This window comes from Lepisosteus platostomus, chromosome 9 (genome assembly GCF_059453375.1).
Source record: "Lepisosteus platostomus isolate fLepPlt1 chromosome 9, fLepPlt1.hap1, whole genome shotgun sequence".
NCBI classification, from domain to species: domain Eukaryota; kingdom Metazoa; phylum Chordata; class Actinopteri; order Semionotiformes; family Lepisosteidae; genus Lepisosteus; species Lepisosteus platostomus.
The window spans coordinates 31,235,263-31,254,694 of record NC_142619.1 but is presented as its reverse complement, the minus strand read 5'-3'; the positions used below and the strand labels follow the sequence as shown (position 1 = coordinate 31,254,694).

Below are 19,432 nucleotides of genomic sequence, written 5' to 3'. Positions count from 1 at the left end.
TCAAGAAAGTGTAATATGGTTTATTCACCAATCACTTTGTAAACAGCTATTACAAACATATTGGGCACCTCTGCATAAAGGTCAGTACTTATACAAAGGCAATACAAAGGTCACTTTGAAAACAAAATCAATGAGTTCCATTCTGAAATACTGACTGCCATAAACTAAACATCTGACACACTGCTGACTTTCATCTGCAATAAACCTCAAGAAAATTAAGACAATTTGTGGAACAGAAATTGCTATGAAATACAGAATAATTCTATTAACATTTTTTTAAAACAAATATACAGAATGCTTATGAAGTTAGATCGCTTATTCGAGCCATCATTAAATTTGTGAACCATGGAGCAACGAAACACTACACAGAAACGGAACAATGGTCAAGACATCCGAGAGGGCATGGACATCACTTTGGCTGTACAACAGAATGCACAGCATCTTCTTTGAGCAGCAAGCCTGGCAGACACTGATACAGTTGGTGCCCTGTGGCATACGTGGTCTTTGTGCATGTTAGTAGACACCCCAATTTTCACTGCTCCAGAGTGCATGGTTAATGGTCAACGTTATCCGAATAGGCCAACTACGTTTATCAGTATCCTGTACATAAAATATGTAGACCAAAGTGGTCAAACACGAATAATTTGCTATAATAAATATTTTAATTAAACTCCTTTTTAACAGACAGGAATCAATGCTCTACGTTTTAAATTTAGGTAATTCAAGTTCTAATCAAAACCCTGATAACTACAGATATCCTATGAACAATTAAGAAAAACCTGTGAAAACCTGAAAGTTAAACTGTATTTCATTTCAATCTGATAATGAGCTCACTCGCTTCAGTAAAATAACTTTAAATGGCTAAGTTACAAAAGACATAAAATGCAAGGCAGTGTCTAAATGGTGCTATAATATACGGGAGAAGTTTGCAAACATCCAAGGGGAAAGGACACACAGGTCACTTCAGACTCCGCCAAAAGTCTCTCACTTTCAGACAAGTCAATAACGGACTTCCATTTTATCAGTATAAAATATTCAACTGTACAATAGTCATATTCAGCCATGATTCCTATAGTTACAGGTAGTTACAGGTTTTCTGGCACAATATTGTCAAAAAGAATGAAGTACCATTGACATTTTAAATTAAAACTGCTTGAGGAAATTTATTAACTGTTATAGATTCCAATTTACTTAAATGATAGCAGCAAAAGAAAAAAAAAATCACTGGAATGTTACTGAATCCAGGCAGCTCATAATGTTTGTTTTTGAATTAAAACAGATGTACATAAGGAGACATCCCTTTCACGTTTCAAAGATGACAAATCTTTAAAGTTACCAAGCCAAGAGTTCGGCCAAATCAATGTCCAATAGCCTAGATTCAAGGCAAATTAAACGTGGATTTAAATTTCACAGTATTATAACTATAAAACTCTAAAATATGCATGCAACAAAGCAGGGGAGTCCTTTATTTTCAATCTTGTAAATCAGATTACAGCAAGATGTTAAAAAATCTGACTTTTCACAGCAATATAAACTGTGCTATAACATTGCAAATTTCATTGCATCCCATACCACTGGACAACTAAAACTGGACAGAATCAAGGAAAACCAGAGAGGAAAAAAGCAGACAATTATCATAGTGCAGTGTGGCTCTAAGCTATGCTTTCTTTTCCAGGAGGAGTTTGTGTAGTTCATCAGCATCCTCTGCTGTTTTTACTCTGATTAAGATGGGGACAGGTGCCGTCGGATTTTTCTCATCCACTGGAGGATTGGGGACACAGACCACCATGACATTGTTCTTTCCCATTCTTGTACATGGCATTGATGACTGCAACAGAATATTCAGCAGGATGTTTCCTATAGAACAGAAAAGAGTCATGTTCCGCTGTGCTCAAAGTTTTGTTTTAGACAAATTACCCTGATCTTGGGAAAAGCCTGGCACAAATAGAACCAATGTGAAATCACCTGAGAGTAAAATAACACTTTTTTATTCTCAATCTGCTCAGCACCTCAATTTTAACCCTTTAAGAAAGCTACTGTTTTTTCAAACAAAAGGGTTCACAAGACAATAGGCACTAATGTCATCTGGATTTGGCTGAGCTGTCAAGGCACTGGAGAAAATACGGAGTACTACAGGACACTATGTAAAACTAAGGTTTGTAGGCTATCACAAATGAAGTGTTTTACAGAGCTGAAGGAAACAGCCCAGAAATGCTAAAATTCACCTGTTCATACAATCATGTTACCAAAGAGCAGCACTTTATAAAGATACAATTACAGGACACTGTAGTTACTGCAGTCTCTTTTTTAAATATAAGGCTATACAAGCTCTATTTAACAGCAAGATCTAACCTAAGAAAAAAAAAATAGTTTTATTGCAAGAGAACAAGTAAGAAGTACAAGAATACTCAAGACCAAAACAAATACAAACCACAAATGATGGCAATTTCACCAACTGGGAAACCTGAACACTAAGCGGTGCATTCCTAAATGAATTGAGGATTTTACTAGAAATATTCAAGTCGATGTGTAAATTGCATCTGACCACTACAAAAGCACAGTGAAAACTCCAGTTTGGGAAAACAAGAAAATCCTATGAACACTGAAATGTAATATCCCATTTGACTATCTGGCAGCAACAGTCTGAGACACTATTTACTAACATTAAAACAATCAAATGAAAAATGGAATTAGAAAGATTATTAAAATTCAAACTTAAGACTGAAAGGTTTGCAGCAAGAAAAGTTGTGCAGATGTTCTGGTGACTGGGGAGGGCACAGAAAGAGAACTTTTCTACATATCATCTATAAACACTTTTGGTACCAAACAGGGTAAGATATCCAATGTCAAGCTGCTGCAAGTCAGAGAGCCTTTTGCTTCCTGTTTCTGAAACAGTCAAATCCTGCTGCCTGGGAGACAAAAATGTGTGCAGCTTGTGTGAAGGGGTGAGGCTATTACAAGCATTCAGGCCTCCTTAACCATGAGCTAGGTTGGCTCGGCAGGACAACGTGTTAGACGCTAACAAGTAAATGTTTCTAATGACAAGGTAAATCTCCACAATAGAACAAAAATGTAGAAAGACTGGGAGGCTGCTTCCTTTTGTACCTTTTCAGATAAATGTTTCTGAAATTCATGTAATGGCTACACCATCTTTTTATTTCTTTGCAGTTCACGTTTGTCACCTTAAACAGCATGGGCACCCAACCAAGGATTTTCAAGGCAGATTAAGGCAGCTTCTAGGAACGTCAAGTGAAACTGTCAGTTCTGTTGTGGGTTTACTTCTTATATTATGTATCACTGGACTGCATCTGAACCAGACCCTCACAACCATGTTATGACAAGGAGGGGACGTGCCCCGATTTTTCACGTGTCGCATTCAACTTTCAATAACTTTCAGCTGCAACCCCCGACAGCTGCACAGCTACTGCAGATGAGTGGGGTGATGGGGAAAATCTCGATACATGTGAAAAGACTTACTCTCAGTATAAAAGAACAAAGTGAGGATATTCCACCTTATTCCTTCCAAGATGGCAAGTGGACCCAACTTGGAAAGCCCCACAGTTCCAAATAATCTGTGCTCTCCCGTGCTAAATTATGCAACAATACTTGAAATTGAAGCACAGAGAATGCAATTCAAACAGTACCTCCAACTCCATTATTTAGCTATTGAAACAACGTAAAAAAAACATGACATGACAACATCATAAAAAATGAACTCACCTAAATTGGTGTCTGCTCTCACTAGAAGCTGGGTCTTTTTGTCTGCAACAAGCTTCAGATGAAGTGTTCCAACTCCTTTTTCTTTAAATTCATTCTCTTTTTTGTAGAACAGTTTGCACCTGAAACAGAAAATATGCCGAGCAGGTAATCGAGGAGGGAACCCCCAGAAAACAGGAATGGCCATTTCAGAATACGAATTCATTGACATTTGGATCAGGTTCATTCCCTTTTACTCAACTGTTTTTGGGATTTAATGAAAAATAAAACCCCATTGAAACAAAACACCTGAACTACAGCGCGGGCCATAATACTTCAGAATGGTTTCAGTCACACAGGACTGATTTTCAGTCACATCTAAGCCATACATTTACTACAGTTCAGTTCTCAGGAGTAACTGACAATTCAAAACATAAAGTACCTAATAATACAAAAGCCTTTGTTTCCACAGAAGAAAGCCTTCTAAATGTTTATTTTTTCATAACGCAGCTTGACGACTCACTCAAGCGCAGCCACCCTCCTCATATTAAAGGATGACTACATAAAATGGAAGATAAAGATTAGCTTAAAAGATCTGGTAGACTTAAATCACTAACTCTGGTAACAGTTCATTACGGTTCCTTAAAAGGTCAGGTTAGGAAGACCACTACTACACTGGTTATGTTTCGTAAGTTAAGAAAAAACTTTCCAGTGAGACATGCACAAACAATTGTCACAGTAAGGATGATTAAAAGGGAATTCATTCTCACTTTTTTGAGAAGAAGGCATCATCTTCCTTCACTTCATTAACAACAGGCTTAGGGGGCTCCTCAGATTCCTCATCTCCTGCATTTTCATCTGTGAAGAAAAAGATCTAGTCAGAAACCGTGGGAAGCATTTAGGCACTGCACCTCAGTTTTCAGTACACCACAGCCTAAAACCCCCAAAAAAAACAATAGGGCTTTAAAAAGTGGGGCTTAAAAATCTATCAGCTTCAGATGCAAGATCTTTTCATTTTAATCTGGTGTTGCATCTTTGATCTATTCAGGATTCACAGCACTCTGTTTGCACCTCAAGATTGACTGAAGTAGGAACATCGATCTCAGAAGCATTTCAACACAATAACGGTAATATCTTTAAAAACTGCATAATGCTACAAAAATCTGAGCCAGCAAAATGTTGTATTTAGATATTTTGTGATGTCTGTTCTATCTAACTTCCAGAAACCTTTGTGAAGTTGAATATAAGCAGCCTGGTTGGGAGTTCAGGCAATTTCCACACAGTGCAGCAAATGCATTATGTCACCTCATACTCATAATCTTCCTCTTGCAACAACTAAAACACAGTATAACTACTTGTCAATAATCTTTTCAATCTTTGCACGATATGAGAGCAGGAAATGTTTTAATTGGTCCAAATGTAAACTTGGTCTTGCATTTACATTCGATGTCCCACTTTTCGTGTGGCACTATGCCACCATTCGAACCTGAAAATGCCAGTGGCACACGCCGATTGATCACAGTTGTGACTGATTACCATACTGCCCTGGCCTGAAGATACAATTTTATTTCTTGGACTTTGTGAACATTTAGGTAGGCCACATTTGCCTTTTTTTTTTACCATGCCACACTATTCCTTGAAACACCTGATCAAAGACAAGCTCCAAATTCTTGGATGTAAAATGCCCCACATTCTACCCAAACAGTTCATGTTCTAAAACAAATGTGCAAAACAAGTAATAAAGCTTATTCTAATGTACAGTACACCTATGAGTCCATAAAAACAGGCATTCATGTTATTGATAATTTAAGTTACAACACAAAAAAGGATAACCTGTTATAAATAAATTCATTTTTTATAAGTACAATCTTAATTTTTACAAATACTGGATTTGCCCAAGTAGCAATTTAATAAACACTATTACTACAGCATTTGTGGAATTTGTGTAACACGATTAATGCAACAAAAAGGAGAGCTATAAGGACAACTGAAGACAATACAGCAAATTTCCCATTTGCACTAAATAGGTTTTAGACAAAATGGTATCAAATCTAGTACACTTAAATATAACTTAAGCACATTTAGAGAAGGGAATCTTAAAAAGCCAAATTAAGTTGTCCATCCATATTTAAGAAGTGGCATCCAGCCAGTAAGTACAACACAAAAGAGGCATTCTGATTGCTATGATAGCTTAATGACATACACAACTTTATATCTTAAGACACTAAAACTATGCTGAATAGGTTTTTTTCAGACTAAATCTTAAGGCACGTAAAGCTTTGAAAGTAGCCCTGGTGTTCTAAATTCATGAGCACTTTCATTTAGCTTTACTGGAAACATATATATAGCTTAGAAGAGATTAAAATGACTAAAAGAAAAGGCAGAGCTAATTTTAATTTTTAATCAGATAAAAATTAACATACAATCAAGCTAGTATTCACAAACTGATGGAATTAATTATTCTGCAAGTCATGCAGCAATAACCAGGCTGAATCAAAGAAAGCTCTCCTTGGCTGCCATGTGAGAAGTACCTTGATAAAAACTGCTCAAGCAATTGTTCCTTCAGGGACAATCAGAGTTAAGTGCACTGTCTTAGAAGCAAAAGTAAAAGTACTAGCTTTATCTTGAAACTAATGCAGCCATCTAGACAAGCAAGGTAAAATGCACATTACCACAATATAATTAAACCTAAACTCTTCAGGAGCAGACTCATTTCATTATCAAATTAATTTTTCTGCCCCCCAAAAACAATCTCATGGAATGCGAATGGTCCCAGGCATGGCGAAATTCACCGATTTGTTTCCGAGATGATGGGGAAAAAAAACTGAAAAATGGAGGGAAAAAAAAAAGTTGTGCTGCTGAGATTTTCACAGATGTAAAAAAAAAACAAATAAAGAGGTACCTTTTGTTTTCTCTTCACTGGGGACGCTGGTTTTAGCGCTGGTGAAGGAGAAAGTTGAGGCTGGAGTCGTGCCTTGGCTCCCGAACAAAGAGCCGGTGCCCTGGCTGGAGAAAGAGAAACTGGGTGTGCTGCTGGCGGGCAGGGGAGCCAGGGCGGAGCTGTCCACCTTCTGCCCAAAATTGAAGGTGACATTAGGAGCAGGGGCACTGGGGGCGGGAGCGCCGCCGCTGCTGCTCTCTTTCTCCTCCTTGCTGAACGAGAACAAAGCTGCGGTGGCTTTCTGCTGAGGCGCGCCGGAGGAGCCGGGAACGGAGCCCGGCTGCGTCTCTGCCTGCCTGCTGCCGGGCTCGCTCTCGGAGCCGCTGTCGGAGCTCCCGCCGTATTTCTCTTCGATGGTGGCTAAATGCCTCTCGTAATCCTTGAAGATGGGGTTGAGATCGCACAGGGGGTTGTCGTTGACGTGCTTCGCGATCCAGTCCCGCACGGAGCAGTTCAGGGCAGTGAGCTGTCTGTTGTACTCGCGGCTGCAACGGCTGGAGCTCTGAGACGAGGGGGCAGAGCTGGACTGAGTCACGCCGTTCGACTGTCTACTGACATCATTACTCTGTTGCTGGGAGGAGGAGGCAGGACCGTTGAATGTTAACGACCCTATTATAGAAGACAAAAAAAAGAAAGACATTGCCTAGAACTCCACAATATGACCGGATACTAACGAAATTATACGCACCGCTGACAATCCAGTGTTTAATTGGACTTTCACCCCGTCTTCTCATAACCTCAAGGCAGACCATACATCTTACAAACGGTTGAATTATAAATAACCACAAATGAGCCTTGAGGAATTTCAAATGAGTTCCCAAGACAGCTTCTCATCTGCCTCGCTGTAAGCTACAGTTAAATGATTAAGCTAGCAGTCTCAGAATCTAGCTCTTAGGAATGCATGATTTAACTTCAGCTTCTTTCTGCGAGTAAAGAGAAATCTGCCTCTTGTTATAATTAATGCAGAACTTTCACCAGTAGGTCTTTGAAAAGTGTTTTTTTTTTATTAAGATGTGAACAAAGAATTATAAAACCTACGACATCACTTAAGAATACGTGATAAAAAGCAACATGTAAAATTTGAGAATAAGAAACAATTTTCACCGTTGATACAACATATACCCTCCTTGTTTACATTAGCACTACTCACCAAATAAGGTTTTAAAATCCATTGTAATATACCCAAAGTGTACTCCGCACAAACCATACCGTATTAACAAGATGCATTTAAAACCAAGCAATTCATTCTTTTGTATAAATATTAGGACTACTTTTTTTTTTTTTACAGAAGTGAGGGCCTTAAAACAGCACTCGTATTCAAACAGCAACTGCAGGATATAGAGAAACCCAGAAAGCAGAAGTTCTTCTACACCAGCAACGCAACAGCCAGGCTGTTGTAATAGGACGAAAGCATAAGGTTCCAGAGGGTGGGTGGTAGGCCAGTTTTCATTTCATTTCACTCTTGATCAGACTGATAGGGTTATAACCCTCTTCTCTAAGCTAAAAGGTTCTGGTTGCAAAATGAGACGTGCATCTTTAGGATTTCAATATGAACAACATGAAAAACATCCCATTTTTTTTATTGCCCCTCCCCCCCTTGTGAAATTGATCAGGCCTGCATACCTTAAACTAGCACAGGAAGGACAAGGATTGTGCATCATCAACGCTCCCAATTTCAAGTATAATACTGCCTAGAGGAGTGTTAGCATCAACCATCAGAGTGATGCTACAGACAAATGGTAAATCACAAGGTTCATTGTTTCTTCAGCAAGCTGGCCAAAGCACCAAACCCCGCCAACACATCAATTATGCACTACTGCTTAGGGGCATTCCAATCCCAGCCATCTAACGACATCACCAGCCCAAACCTGGAGTGTCTAGACTATGAGGATCAATTTGTACTAAAAAGCAGGAGACTGGGGAAAATTCCAACAGCTCTAATGGATAAAATGTGAACTCTTCAGAATACACACCTACGCAAATTGAATAAGGCATCTCACACCAAAGGCTAGGGAAATAAGTATGCATACAAGTCAAGACTAAGGCATAAATGCACAGCTACACAAGTAAGAGATTTTGTCATATGTCAGCCTCGCTCTACAAAGGCATTTGTCTAAAACTGCACAACTTTGAGCTCAGATCAGAGTAGAACCATTGCTTTTGTCTAATGTCACATGCTTTATGAGACCAATGCACTTACCAGTCGTGGCTTTTGAGTCAGATGTGCTGCTGAATCCTGAAAAGGAGGGTGTGCTGGATGAGCTCCCATTTCCATTGGTGAGGCTAGTCAGAGGTTTGAGTCCAGAACCATTTCCAAATCCTGCGAAGCCTCCTGCCGACCCAGACGCACTCAGAGTGAAGCCTTTAAAACCTTTGAAGTTCCCACCACTCTCTCCCTAAACCAGTACACAGAAATGAGGTACAATGCATTTATATATCATATTTACAGCCATACACATTTTTAAGAGGTAATAGATTACATGTAGTAAAAGTAACCCATACATTCATTAAAACCTGGAACTACAGACACCATCGACAATTTAAGTATTACCGAAAGCAGTACTTCAGAAAGCACACAAGAAGAAAACCTTATGTCCTTTTACATAGTTTAGAACCCTGTCTCAAAAGCTTGGGAAAGGTCTTGACTTTCATAAAAATCCACCAGACAATTCTCTTCAATAATGAAGTCTGCGATGCTTTTGGTGCTTTTACGGAAAACTACTGTACTTGAGCACAAACGGCACTGAATTCAATGTTGTCAAGCAAGGTCACTCCACTCCAACAGCATAGACAATGAAGCCTGGACAGCATCCACAATTACCTAAATGAGTACTAGGACTGCAAATGAGAATAGCAGGAGTTGGTGGAGACCCTAAAGTCGGATTAGGGCTGGGAGATACGGCCTTATTATAGCATATAGCAAATTATAGCACAGTTTAATTTTAATTTTGGACAGTAACGATATATATCATTTCATAATTTATAATTTCAATCTAACATGCTTCAAAAGGAGTACTTGGATAATATTTATTTCCTGGAGTTAACTATTCGGTTATTATTAACTGTTGGTTAGCTAGTGTGTTGTTCCTTTAGTATTTTTGAAGTTTCACATTGAAGTGAAGTAGAAGTTGAACATTTTAAGAACATTTTTATTTCGCAGAACTGAAACAATACAGTTGTTATGAAAATGAATTAAATAAGTAAATATGCAATACTTCAAATAAAATTCTTATAAACTTAAATATGCAATACTTCATAGAACAAAATAAAATGACAAAAATATTCAAGCCTTAAAGTAATAACTCCTCAAGTATTCAAACAGTTGCACAGTGTAAACATTTGAAAAAGAGGGTGCACTGCACACACAGTAAGTGTGGACTTTAGGTTACAGATGACATGCCAGAAAGACAAGCTTGTCGACAGTCTCTGGCTTGAGTGCAGATCTGTGACAGGTCACAACGTTGCCACCAGTGCAGACTCGGGTATGGCTGTGAAGTGCGGCTCGAACACAGATCAGTTGTAGCAGAAAAGTGTGTAATACTGGCAAGATCTTGCTCCACATTATCACGATGGGTGCTGTACAACTTTGAGATTTTGGTTTGAGTAAAATATTTGCGGTTTGGTACTACATAGCGTGAATCCAGTTTTTTCACCATTGCCATCTCTCTCAACGGTTTGGATGGGCACCATGTCCTTACACAGGTACAGGGTTATGGCGTGTGTACTGTCCTTATGACAAGATAAGCCAGCGGTGGGAGGAGACAACGACTAGTGAATGACTCGGGCAGCAATGTCTGCGTTGTGGCTTTTTTTTCCCCCCACACCAACACTAGAACTGCTTGATTCGGAGCGCGTTCTCGTACTTTCCTCATACTCGCATACCTGTTTCGTCTTTAGGTGATAGAAGGGGTGGCTTGCATTACTGCCCCCGGCTAAAATCGTCGCCCGACAGTTTGCAGATAACCGTTTTCTGCTCGTGGTCTGACTTTTTAAATCTTAACCATTTCCAAACAACCGATGAAGCACCCTTCTTTTCAACAACTTCGGCGCTTGTTCCCGTCTCACTATCGCTGCCTTTCTCCAGCTCTCCGCGTTATTTGTGTTTGCAGATGGGCACACCGAACATGTACGTTTGTTTTCACGGAAAAGGGAAGAGGAGGCCCGCAACTTTTTACTGGCCACAATGACCTCAGATGTGTCATAAACCGGGACGTATGAACCACCGAAGATCAATAATTCTGAACCTATCAGATATCGCAATATCAGCAAGACGAACATTTTCAGAATTATATAAACTGGAGCTAAAATACGGCAACATTTTAAACTATAATGGGTCAATAAGTAAAAATTTCCAAACCCCCTTTTGCGACGATGCAAATCTATTTAAACATCAAAATCCATTCTCTACCGGTATAAACGGTATAGCCAAATCCATATTGTGGCACATATTTCTACCGGTATACCGCCCACCCCTAAGTAGGATCTTAATTAAGATAACCTAAATAACTTCAATGCCCACAAAAATACACCATTACAAGGAGATAAGGTCCTAAAGACCAGCCAGGATCCTAGAAAGGTACATGTACACCCAATTGTCATTTGTCCCTACATTTTTATTGAATAAGTCAAAAGATCCAGAAAGTGTATATATAGTTTGGCTATATTTCTAGTTTAACAGTATGTCCTTTAAATCAAAAGTACACTTGACAATACCGGACAAACCTTTCCTCACAATAGTCCATTAACTGTAGAAGCCCAACCCCAACCATTAATGCAAAAATCTGTATTAAACGACCAAGAACCACAAAGATGGAACCTTATTTTGTTGGCATGTTAATTAGACAGGACAATCTGTGAAATCACCTCTGCTGCTGCATTTCTGCGCTTGGCCTTTTTAATAGCCCTATTTTTCAGGACGTCTTGACTTGCAACAGAGAATGTTCCAGCCTGTAAACAAGAAAAAATATTTTTAAGGAGACAAAGTTCCTCAGATCTCCTATAAATGCTTTTCAGGAGGATGCAGTGATTCTTGTAGTATCTACTGTGCAAAGTTAGTGTCCTGTTCTTCACACTGAGAAAAATGGACAAGTTCATCCAGCGACAAGGCTGACAATTCCAAAGGAAGAAAGAATGACCAGCTACACGGTGCACATGCATCAGCCATTTTCTGCAGACCAAATCATGATGGTAAAGTGTTTTCTAACGTGAGGAGGAAATGTAAATTTGCAATTAAGAAATTAGAAGTCCTCTGATTATAGCTGGTAATTACTGCTTATACAAATAACTATACTATACTTTGATACAGGCTATCCAGAGAAACATCTATGCTGAAATTGATTCACATAATTTATTTATTCAGACAAATAGGAATGTACAGCATTTCTTTTAAGAAATTCAGTTAAAATTATGTTCAGAATACATTTGCAACCAGTAGAAGTCATGTTAGACTGCAACAATGACATACACAGCAAACCCGTGTTCTTTAATCTGTTCTCATTTATACACAGCTCAATACTACATCATAAATGAAAATACCCGTTTAGAAATTAAAGGCATGTTTCCATATTCAAAGGTATTAAGTTTTCTTTGAGGTTCCAAGACATTTTAAAAGTTTAAGATTTAAAAGTGTATTTGGGAATGTTTTGAATCCCCTTGGAATAACTGAAACCTTTAGTCACACAAGTTCTGACAGATTCGCTGCACAAATTGCTTCCCATGTGCTCTTTTCCCTGAACAATGCGTTTCCAGCTTCAGTATATCAAAGGGAGTGCAAGGCTAGAGTGGAAAAGGGAAAAAAGGAAACTATTTTGAGATACAGAGATCTTGACGGAGCAAGGCGAGTTGTCTGAAGTTCACCTTGACATACAAGTACAAACTGGCATCTTCTCCCTTGTACGGAAATTTCATAAACTAGATTTAAGAAATGTAGCACACCTATTCTACCCACAAAATGACTCCCCTGAGGGCTGGATGTGACCTACTATAAATACAGTACAGACGTACCTCTTCTCCTTCATCCTCCTGATCCCAGTTTCGGTCATTCAGTTCTTTGTCCGCTACCCGCTTTGCCATCACAGCTCTACAGCCAAGGTAAGAAAGGGAAAAATGCATTAGTTTACTCCAGTTTGCAGCTACATCTTTACCTACAACACACAGATGTTTCTTTCTTAATCAATATTAAGTGCATCATTAGCTTACAATACCTCTAACAAAAATGTGCAATTAGTAGATTGTAGTTAATGGATGTTCTTGGAGCGCTGCTACTAATTGTACATTAAACATGTTGGTTATGCCCTGGAACATAATTCAGCTGCTTTAGCCAAGTTCCATTCGTTTCCCTGCTCTTTAATGCTTTGAGGGCTGTTTACAAACACGACAAAAAGTAGAATAAAGCAACAAATTAACTGAGAAGCATACGCAATTTGTTTCACACACATCATTTGATCTATTCTTGCAATGTAAATTTTAAATGGACACAATCAATAGTTGAAATTCACAGGGTTCATGTTTAACAATTATTTAATTATGACTGATCCGCAGGAAGCATTCTACACATCTTATAAATTCTAGAAATATAATAGCTAAATATATTTCTAAACGTGATTACCCAAAGCCAACTTTGAGAACTGCTAGACAGGATGAAAGTGGTCCTCATTTCGGACATCTTGAGGTAATCTTGCAAAGGATGACGTAGCAAATTAAATTGTTTGATTCATAGCTAATCCAAAATGATGTTGCTAATTTTTAATCACTCAGTCATTCATCAAAAGATTATACAATTTTAATATACTGTAATGTTTGTAACCTGTTTTTCCTAACAAAATTGTAAAAATCCTACATATTAAACCTACACAAACACAGGTGCCACTAGAGGTATTCCTAGCTGTTGGTTACAACTGCCGATTTATCCTATATAGTTCAGAACTGTATTAATCAAGTTCTTGAATGCATATCATCCAGGTAGATGCTGCACATTGGTGGTGGTGGAGGGGAGTCCCCATTACCTGTAAAGCGCTTTGAGTGGAGTGTCCAGAAAAGCGCTATATAAGTGTAAGCAATTATTATTATAACTATTATATGTACATTATGTTCCATAGAAGGATAATCATATTTCAAAATGTTTGAAATGACCCCTCTTGCTAAAACATAGGAGAAAACCAAGTTGGCGCCACTCATATAAAAAATGAAGAACACATTCATTTCAGGCTCTTCGGCCTTCTGCACGCTTTGATTAAGATGTCTGATTCCCCCCAAGAAGGTTAATAAACATCTTACTCACAATACAAATCAAGAATGTTTGCCAGTGCTATATGTTTGCAGATGTAGAAGTTTTAAAGCTCACTTCAAATTTTTGGTTGGTTTTGAACCCTTTAAAACAAATGGCCACAGAACAAACTGTGCATCAGAAACACCATCCAGCACAACGGAGAGAAAAAAATATCTAGAAGGTGGAAAATATCCAAGGTGCCTGCCTTCCAGGCAGTAGGTTTCCCTTCCTTAGTTTTATAAACATTGTTGAAAATTACCCCCAAAATATTACGAAATAATTCAGTGATGAGGGTGATTGCGTAATATAAAACAGGGATACGCATCTCATGGCTCCTCAGATACACTGCTTTGCTGAACTTTAAGGTCACAAAGTGTCTCCTTTATTGCCATATTGAACTTTCAACTTAATTGATTAAATAATAAAGGATCCGGCCATAGATTCTGCCATACAGTAATAACTGCATGGCTTTATTCCTTTTTTACAGATCCAGCTATTCTCTCAAGCCTGAGAATGTAGTACCAAACCAAAACTAGGGGCTGTTTCTTCAAGAAAATCCTTTGGGAGTGTTTCTATAGCAAATCCATCTTCCCACAGAGCTCTTTAGAATCCTACTCATCTACTCCTTGACCAGGGAAGATGTGAAGCGTGTCGTGTAACATTGTGCCTAATTTTCCATTAACGAAAGCCTGGCTGTGTGTAAATTCTGGACTGAGTAAGTGCACAATCTCGGTTACACAATCCTGACCCACAGGAGAAAGAAAACACCTTGGATACTGGCACCCTGCCCCCGATCATACTGAGAATGTGGCTTAATAATAGGTTTAGATCGAGTTAAAAAAGGTCAGACTGATTTGGAATGCAAATTAAGCCACATTACAAAATAATACGTTCAAAGTAACGAAGAAATGTCGGTTTCACAATCCACGAAGTCGCTATTCCGGGAGATGTCGGAAAATGGATATTAAACTAATACGATTAGTCAGGTATTTAGGTAGGTAAAATTGAAATCACATATGCAATTAAGTAGATTAGCTACCGTCTGCAGCAAACACAACAGTCAAAATCACACGCAAAACAATAAAAAAAGTTTCTTACTTTTCATGTATTCAACTGCTAAAGTATTTATTTCCAGATATTTCTATGTCGGCCAAGCAGTTACTGCACAGCAACAGCCATACGAGTTAGGAGATCGGACTGGTTTAAAAATGGATTTACGGATTAAAATGAAAATTATCAGTCACATTTGATATAAATATGTGAAAATGAACACCAAAACGTTATCTGTTTTACACAATTTAAATAACCACATGATTAAAACATTTACCGGTTTCCAGCGCGCTTGCATCTAAAACCGTAATTATCACTAACACTGTACTTAACTTTCTGACAACATACCTTTCTCCGTCAACTCAAAAAAAACAGCAAATAGAATTCAACGTAATGCTTATTTTTAAAATCCCAGCACTTCAGTTCCCGGCTTTCACGTTTCACCTGTACCAACCCCGCTCTCGCCCCTCTTCAAGCCGCCATTTTATAAAACGGAATAACCGCGCGTCTTACTGCAGCATTGCGCAAGTCCGACAGAAGCCGCCTCCGTCGGCACTATGGGACTTGAAGTCTTTTAGGTCTGTCCGGCTTCTGTACTTGGGGTCCGGTACTGTAGTTCCTAATTTGTAGTAAGAAATGTGTGACACTGTCAAAACAAAAACATTGCAATTTTAGTACCAAGCATGACCTTTCTACGTAGTGACACTGCTGTGGGATGCTTCATCATTTCTCCTGTGTAGCTGCATGCTGGTGAAGGTTGTCCAGCAGAATGTTCCTCCTGTTGGTCTCAAAGTCGTTCTTCTTACTTTATTTTTGTATTTTTGAAAAATCAACTCTTCTGTTTTGGCAAGCAGGAAGAGAAAGCTGTTAGGTCAAGGGCTTCATCAGTGAACCACTGTGTAGTCAGGTCAGCCTGCACCGAAGGCGTTCATGTGTTAAAGAAGATTTCTTCTCACATAATTGCTCCCGACTGCATAACTTGACTTGCATAATGCTGGAGACAGAGTAGCACTCCTTACCATGTCTCTATACATATTTGCATCTGCGTGGAAACCTTTGCTGAGGAAAGGAAAGAAAAAACAAAAGGGGGAAGCATAGGGTTCATGCCCATTGGGGCGTGCCCACCCCCGTCTTGTTGCGCTTGAAGAAACATTAACTCCTGCACTTGCAACAGGCCTGTTCTTGTGATGTATACTAGTTCACTTATACTGTTGAAAACTCAAGCTGAGTCAGGCAACATCAGGTTTTGAAGTTTCTTCCTGAACCTTTTATATTATGAACAGTAACACTTCAGAGTCTTACATATGGTGTTGGGTGAAATGTGAAGTTGTCCTGCACTCTGTCAGCAAGAATAGGCTTAATTTGCTAAAACCTAATTGTTTTGCTCCTGTCATACAATATTTCCCTTCCCAGAAGCCACAGAGCTCATCTCATATTAAAAATGTTAGAAAAGTCGTACTTGCTATGCATTGTAGGCTTTGAGGAAGTGTGGCGATTTCTGATCAGTTGACTGACATTGTAACATGTCACTCTAACACTGGATTAGTTAACACTTTGTTTTGAGATAAATGCTCTTGAATTCAAACGCATAATTTTATTTATATATTAGATTTCATCTCAAATGAAGGAGTTAAAAGTATTTATTTTCACTTGTCATTAAGACAAAAATTTCCAGTAAGGCCAATAAACCAAATAAACAAGAACATTGTTTTCTATTGCTTTTTAAAATGACAGGCTTGGGACGTGTGTGCTCTGCAATGCAATTTATTGCCTATGCTTTGTTTTCACCTCACACTGAATAAAATAAATTGACAGAAATCTCAAAATACTTCAACCTATCACCTAGTATTTCCGCCCCATCAATATATATATATATGTGAAAAGGACAAGGAGATGCGTGGATTTCATGTCATGACAGCCACGAACAGTGACAATCTGCAGGTGAGCATACAGAGAGACAGTTCCTAAAATGATGGAAACCATTTGCTTTTCTGGATATGAATGCCTAGAAAGGACATCATGTTAATTTCCTCTGGCTGCATGTGTCAGTGAAGACTAGGCTGCAGAAAAGCAAATTTGTGCACTTTCACCTTTGTAGCAAGCATTTAATAGCAGACAGACATGTAACCTGCCAATCAGGAGCACAGTCCCGTCAAGAAATCAGGTTGTTAATTACAATATTGTTGTGAAACAGGGCTGAGAGGAAATAACAGAATGTTTAAGGACCCACAGGACCACAGATTGCTTTCTCAAGGTGAAAGATATAAAATGGTTTCAGCCCTAAGCAAGTCTTGATGCAATCTTTCTGTGTCAACGATGGGCTGGATGATCACAGTTCAAATGAATCCCTGTCAGGCTGCTGTATATTATACACCGTGCCTGGCGAGCAACAGGAGGCCGACAGAACCGGGGTCATGGGAGGAGATGTGTGAGTCCTTGTTGTCTTCCTGCTGAGCTCCACAAGCGGTTTCAGCCGCCAGCCTTAATACATAACATTCATCCAACACTGCTGAGATCAGCAATCTGTCTGTACTGGTTTGTTTTGCACCTATTTTTTGTAGCCCCGCGTATGGTAGTTTCTGTTTTCTTAAGAACATCTGCCGGCCCTACTTACCAATCATTCAGTTAGAAACAGGAGCTATATTGATCCAACACAAATAATAATAATTAACAATTGCTTACACTTATATAGTGCTTTTCTGGACACTCCACTCAAAGCGCTTTACAGGTAATGGGGACTCCCCTCCACCACCACCAATGTGCAGCCCCACCTGGATGATGCGACAGCAGCCATAGTGTGCCAGAACACTCACCACACATCAGCTATCACTGGGGAGGAGAGCAGAGTGATGAAGCCAGTTCAGAGAACACAGAAAAGATACAAATGTTATGAAAAAAAGTTACAAATGAAAAAGTGCCAGTTGGCCCATCCTCCAAACGAATATTGAAGCTACGGTCTTGCTAGCATCAATCAATTAATCCTTTACTGAGGTTTAACAGATTTTCAGCCCTTTACTGAGTCAAAAGGACTCTGGACCCCATCCTAACAAGGAAATAGTAATGAAATAATAGATGCACATTCCTTACCCAATCCAGACTTTTCATGTTTAGTTGAGCAGGCAAAATACACACTGTTAAAAATAAATCAACCCCCCTTTCAAATAGCTGTCTTGATTTGACATTACCCGTAAATTACACGTAAAATGCCTTTTTAAAAATCCCCAGAAATTCAGACACGTATCTGGATATTTCCCCCAGCCTCCCCTACTGTCATTATAAAGGAACGCTCTTTTCCACCAGGAACAGTCAGCAGATTTTGAGGGAAACTACATTAAGAGTCATGAGCAGCGAATTTGAGTGAGATTTCTGTATTGCTCATCAATTGGTAACGTTACCACAAAACGCTGTGCAATGGTATCAGCTTCAAATATTGTAACAGACTTGTGGAGAGAACAATTTACTGCACTGCAGAGTAGTGAATTAAGGTTGTTTAAGAATTCACCAGGCTTTCAAGATGCTATCCCATCAGCATTTGCATATATTTTTGCTAGCATGGAAGATATGTCCAAATGCACTGCTTTTTTCCACTACCAAACATGAAGATTTTGTTATATCAGAAAGCTGTTCTATTTCTCAGACGAGACCTTTGTATGAAAATAAATATTACTACTTGCTGTTTTGTCTTGGTTCGATTCATGACACATAATAAAGAAAATAAATGTTTTACTGTTAGTTGATTTGTAAAAAGGGAAGTGTACACACACACAAAAATATACAACGTTGGAAAGTTTAAAATACTCAACAGTGCATATTTTCCTGACACTTTAAAAAAACATGGATCAAATGAATGCCTTCTAGTGGCCGATGATGGTATTGAAATGCTAACCTAATATCTTATTAATTATTTTGCGTAAACCTTCGAGGTTTGTATTTGTTCCTCTGATCTCTACTTTGTGTAGAGAATGGTAGAAATCTGAGAATGGAAGAAGAATGGAAATAAAGCTGTAGCTGTATGCAGGGTACGGGGCAAATACATTATTTTGATTTGCTTCAGGAAGAGCAAAAAGGGGACAATAAAAAATACAAAATGTGTTCTTAATAAGACTTAACAAATGTTTTCCTGTTTGTGCAATACAGACATAGTAGATATGCCACCTATTTTCAGTTCAACTTCATTCTAAGAGGTATATGTATGCTACTAATTATTAAAAGGATTAATACAGTCATTTTGCGTTCTTGTGCAATTTCTATTAAATGTGCCAAGACCTTGGGGATAACGAGGCAATAACAGCTGTATTTTAAAACAGCTGAATTGTAAATTATACAATAGACTAATAGCTGTATTAATCTGTTGCTATTAATAGATTGCATTAATTAAAAATAGCTATTAACGAATCGCAATTATTCATAGTTCAGTAATTAATTATGATGGTTTTTAGCCATTACTGTGAAACTGCAAAGCATTCCGAGTAAACATA

The 19,432-nt window shown here is 38.6% G+C and overlaps 1 protein-coding gene across 1 annotated transcript; it reads right to left on the bottom strand.

The window, feature by feature from the left end:
- Positions 1-15,461, bottom strand: nup50 (nucleoporin 50). The gene is made up of 8 exons (XM_088644704.1): positions 15,303-15,461; positions 12,641-12,716; positions 11,501-11,584; positions 8,838-9,033; positions 6,599-7,246; positions 4,467-4,554; positions 3,721-3,839; positions 1-1,857 (listed from the first exon to the last, which is right to left on the bottom strand). Exons 2-8 carry the CDS (start codon positions 12,707-12,709, stop codon positions 1,658-1,660), a joined length of 1,404 nt encoding a protein of 467 aa, XP_088500830.1. The 5' UTR covers positions 12,710-12,716; positions 15,303-15,461; the 3' UTR covers positions 1-1,657.
- Between the last annotated feature and the right edge of the window lie 3,971 nt (positions 15,462-19,432).

What these genes read in the sequence shown, in the direction of transcription:
- nup50 (XM_088644704.1), bottom strand. Translation starts at nt 12,709, where the DNA reads ATGGCAAAGCGGGTAGCGGACAAAGAACTGAATGACCGAAACTGGGAT. An exon ending in GCAGAAATGCAGCAGCAGAG is followed by an intron (nt 9,034 to 11,500) that starts GTGATTTCACAG and finishes GTACTGGTTTAG; the next exon opens with GGAGAGAGTGGTGGGAACTT. An exon ending in GAGAGCAGACACCAATTTAG is followed by an intron (nt 1,858 to 3,720) that starts GTGAGTTCATTT and finishes TCTGTTCTATAG; the next exon opens with GAAACATCCTGCTGAATATT.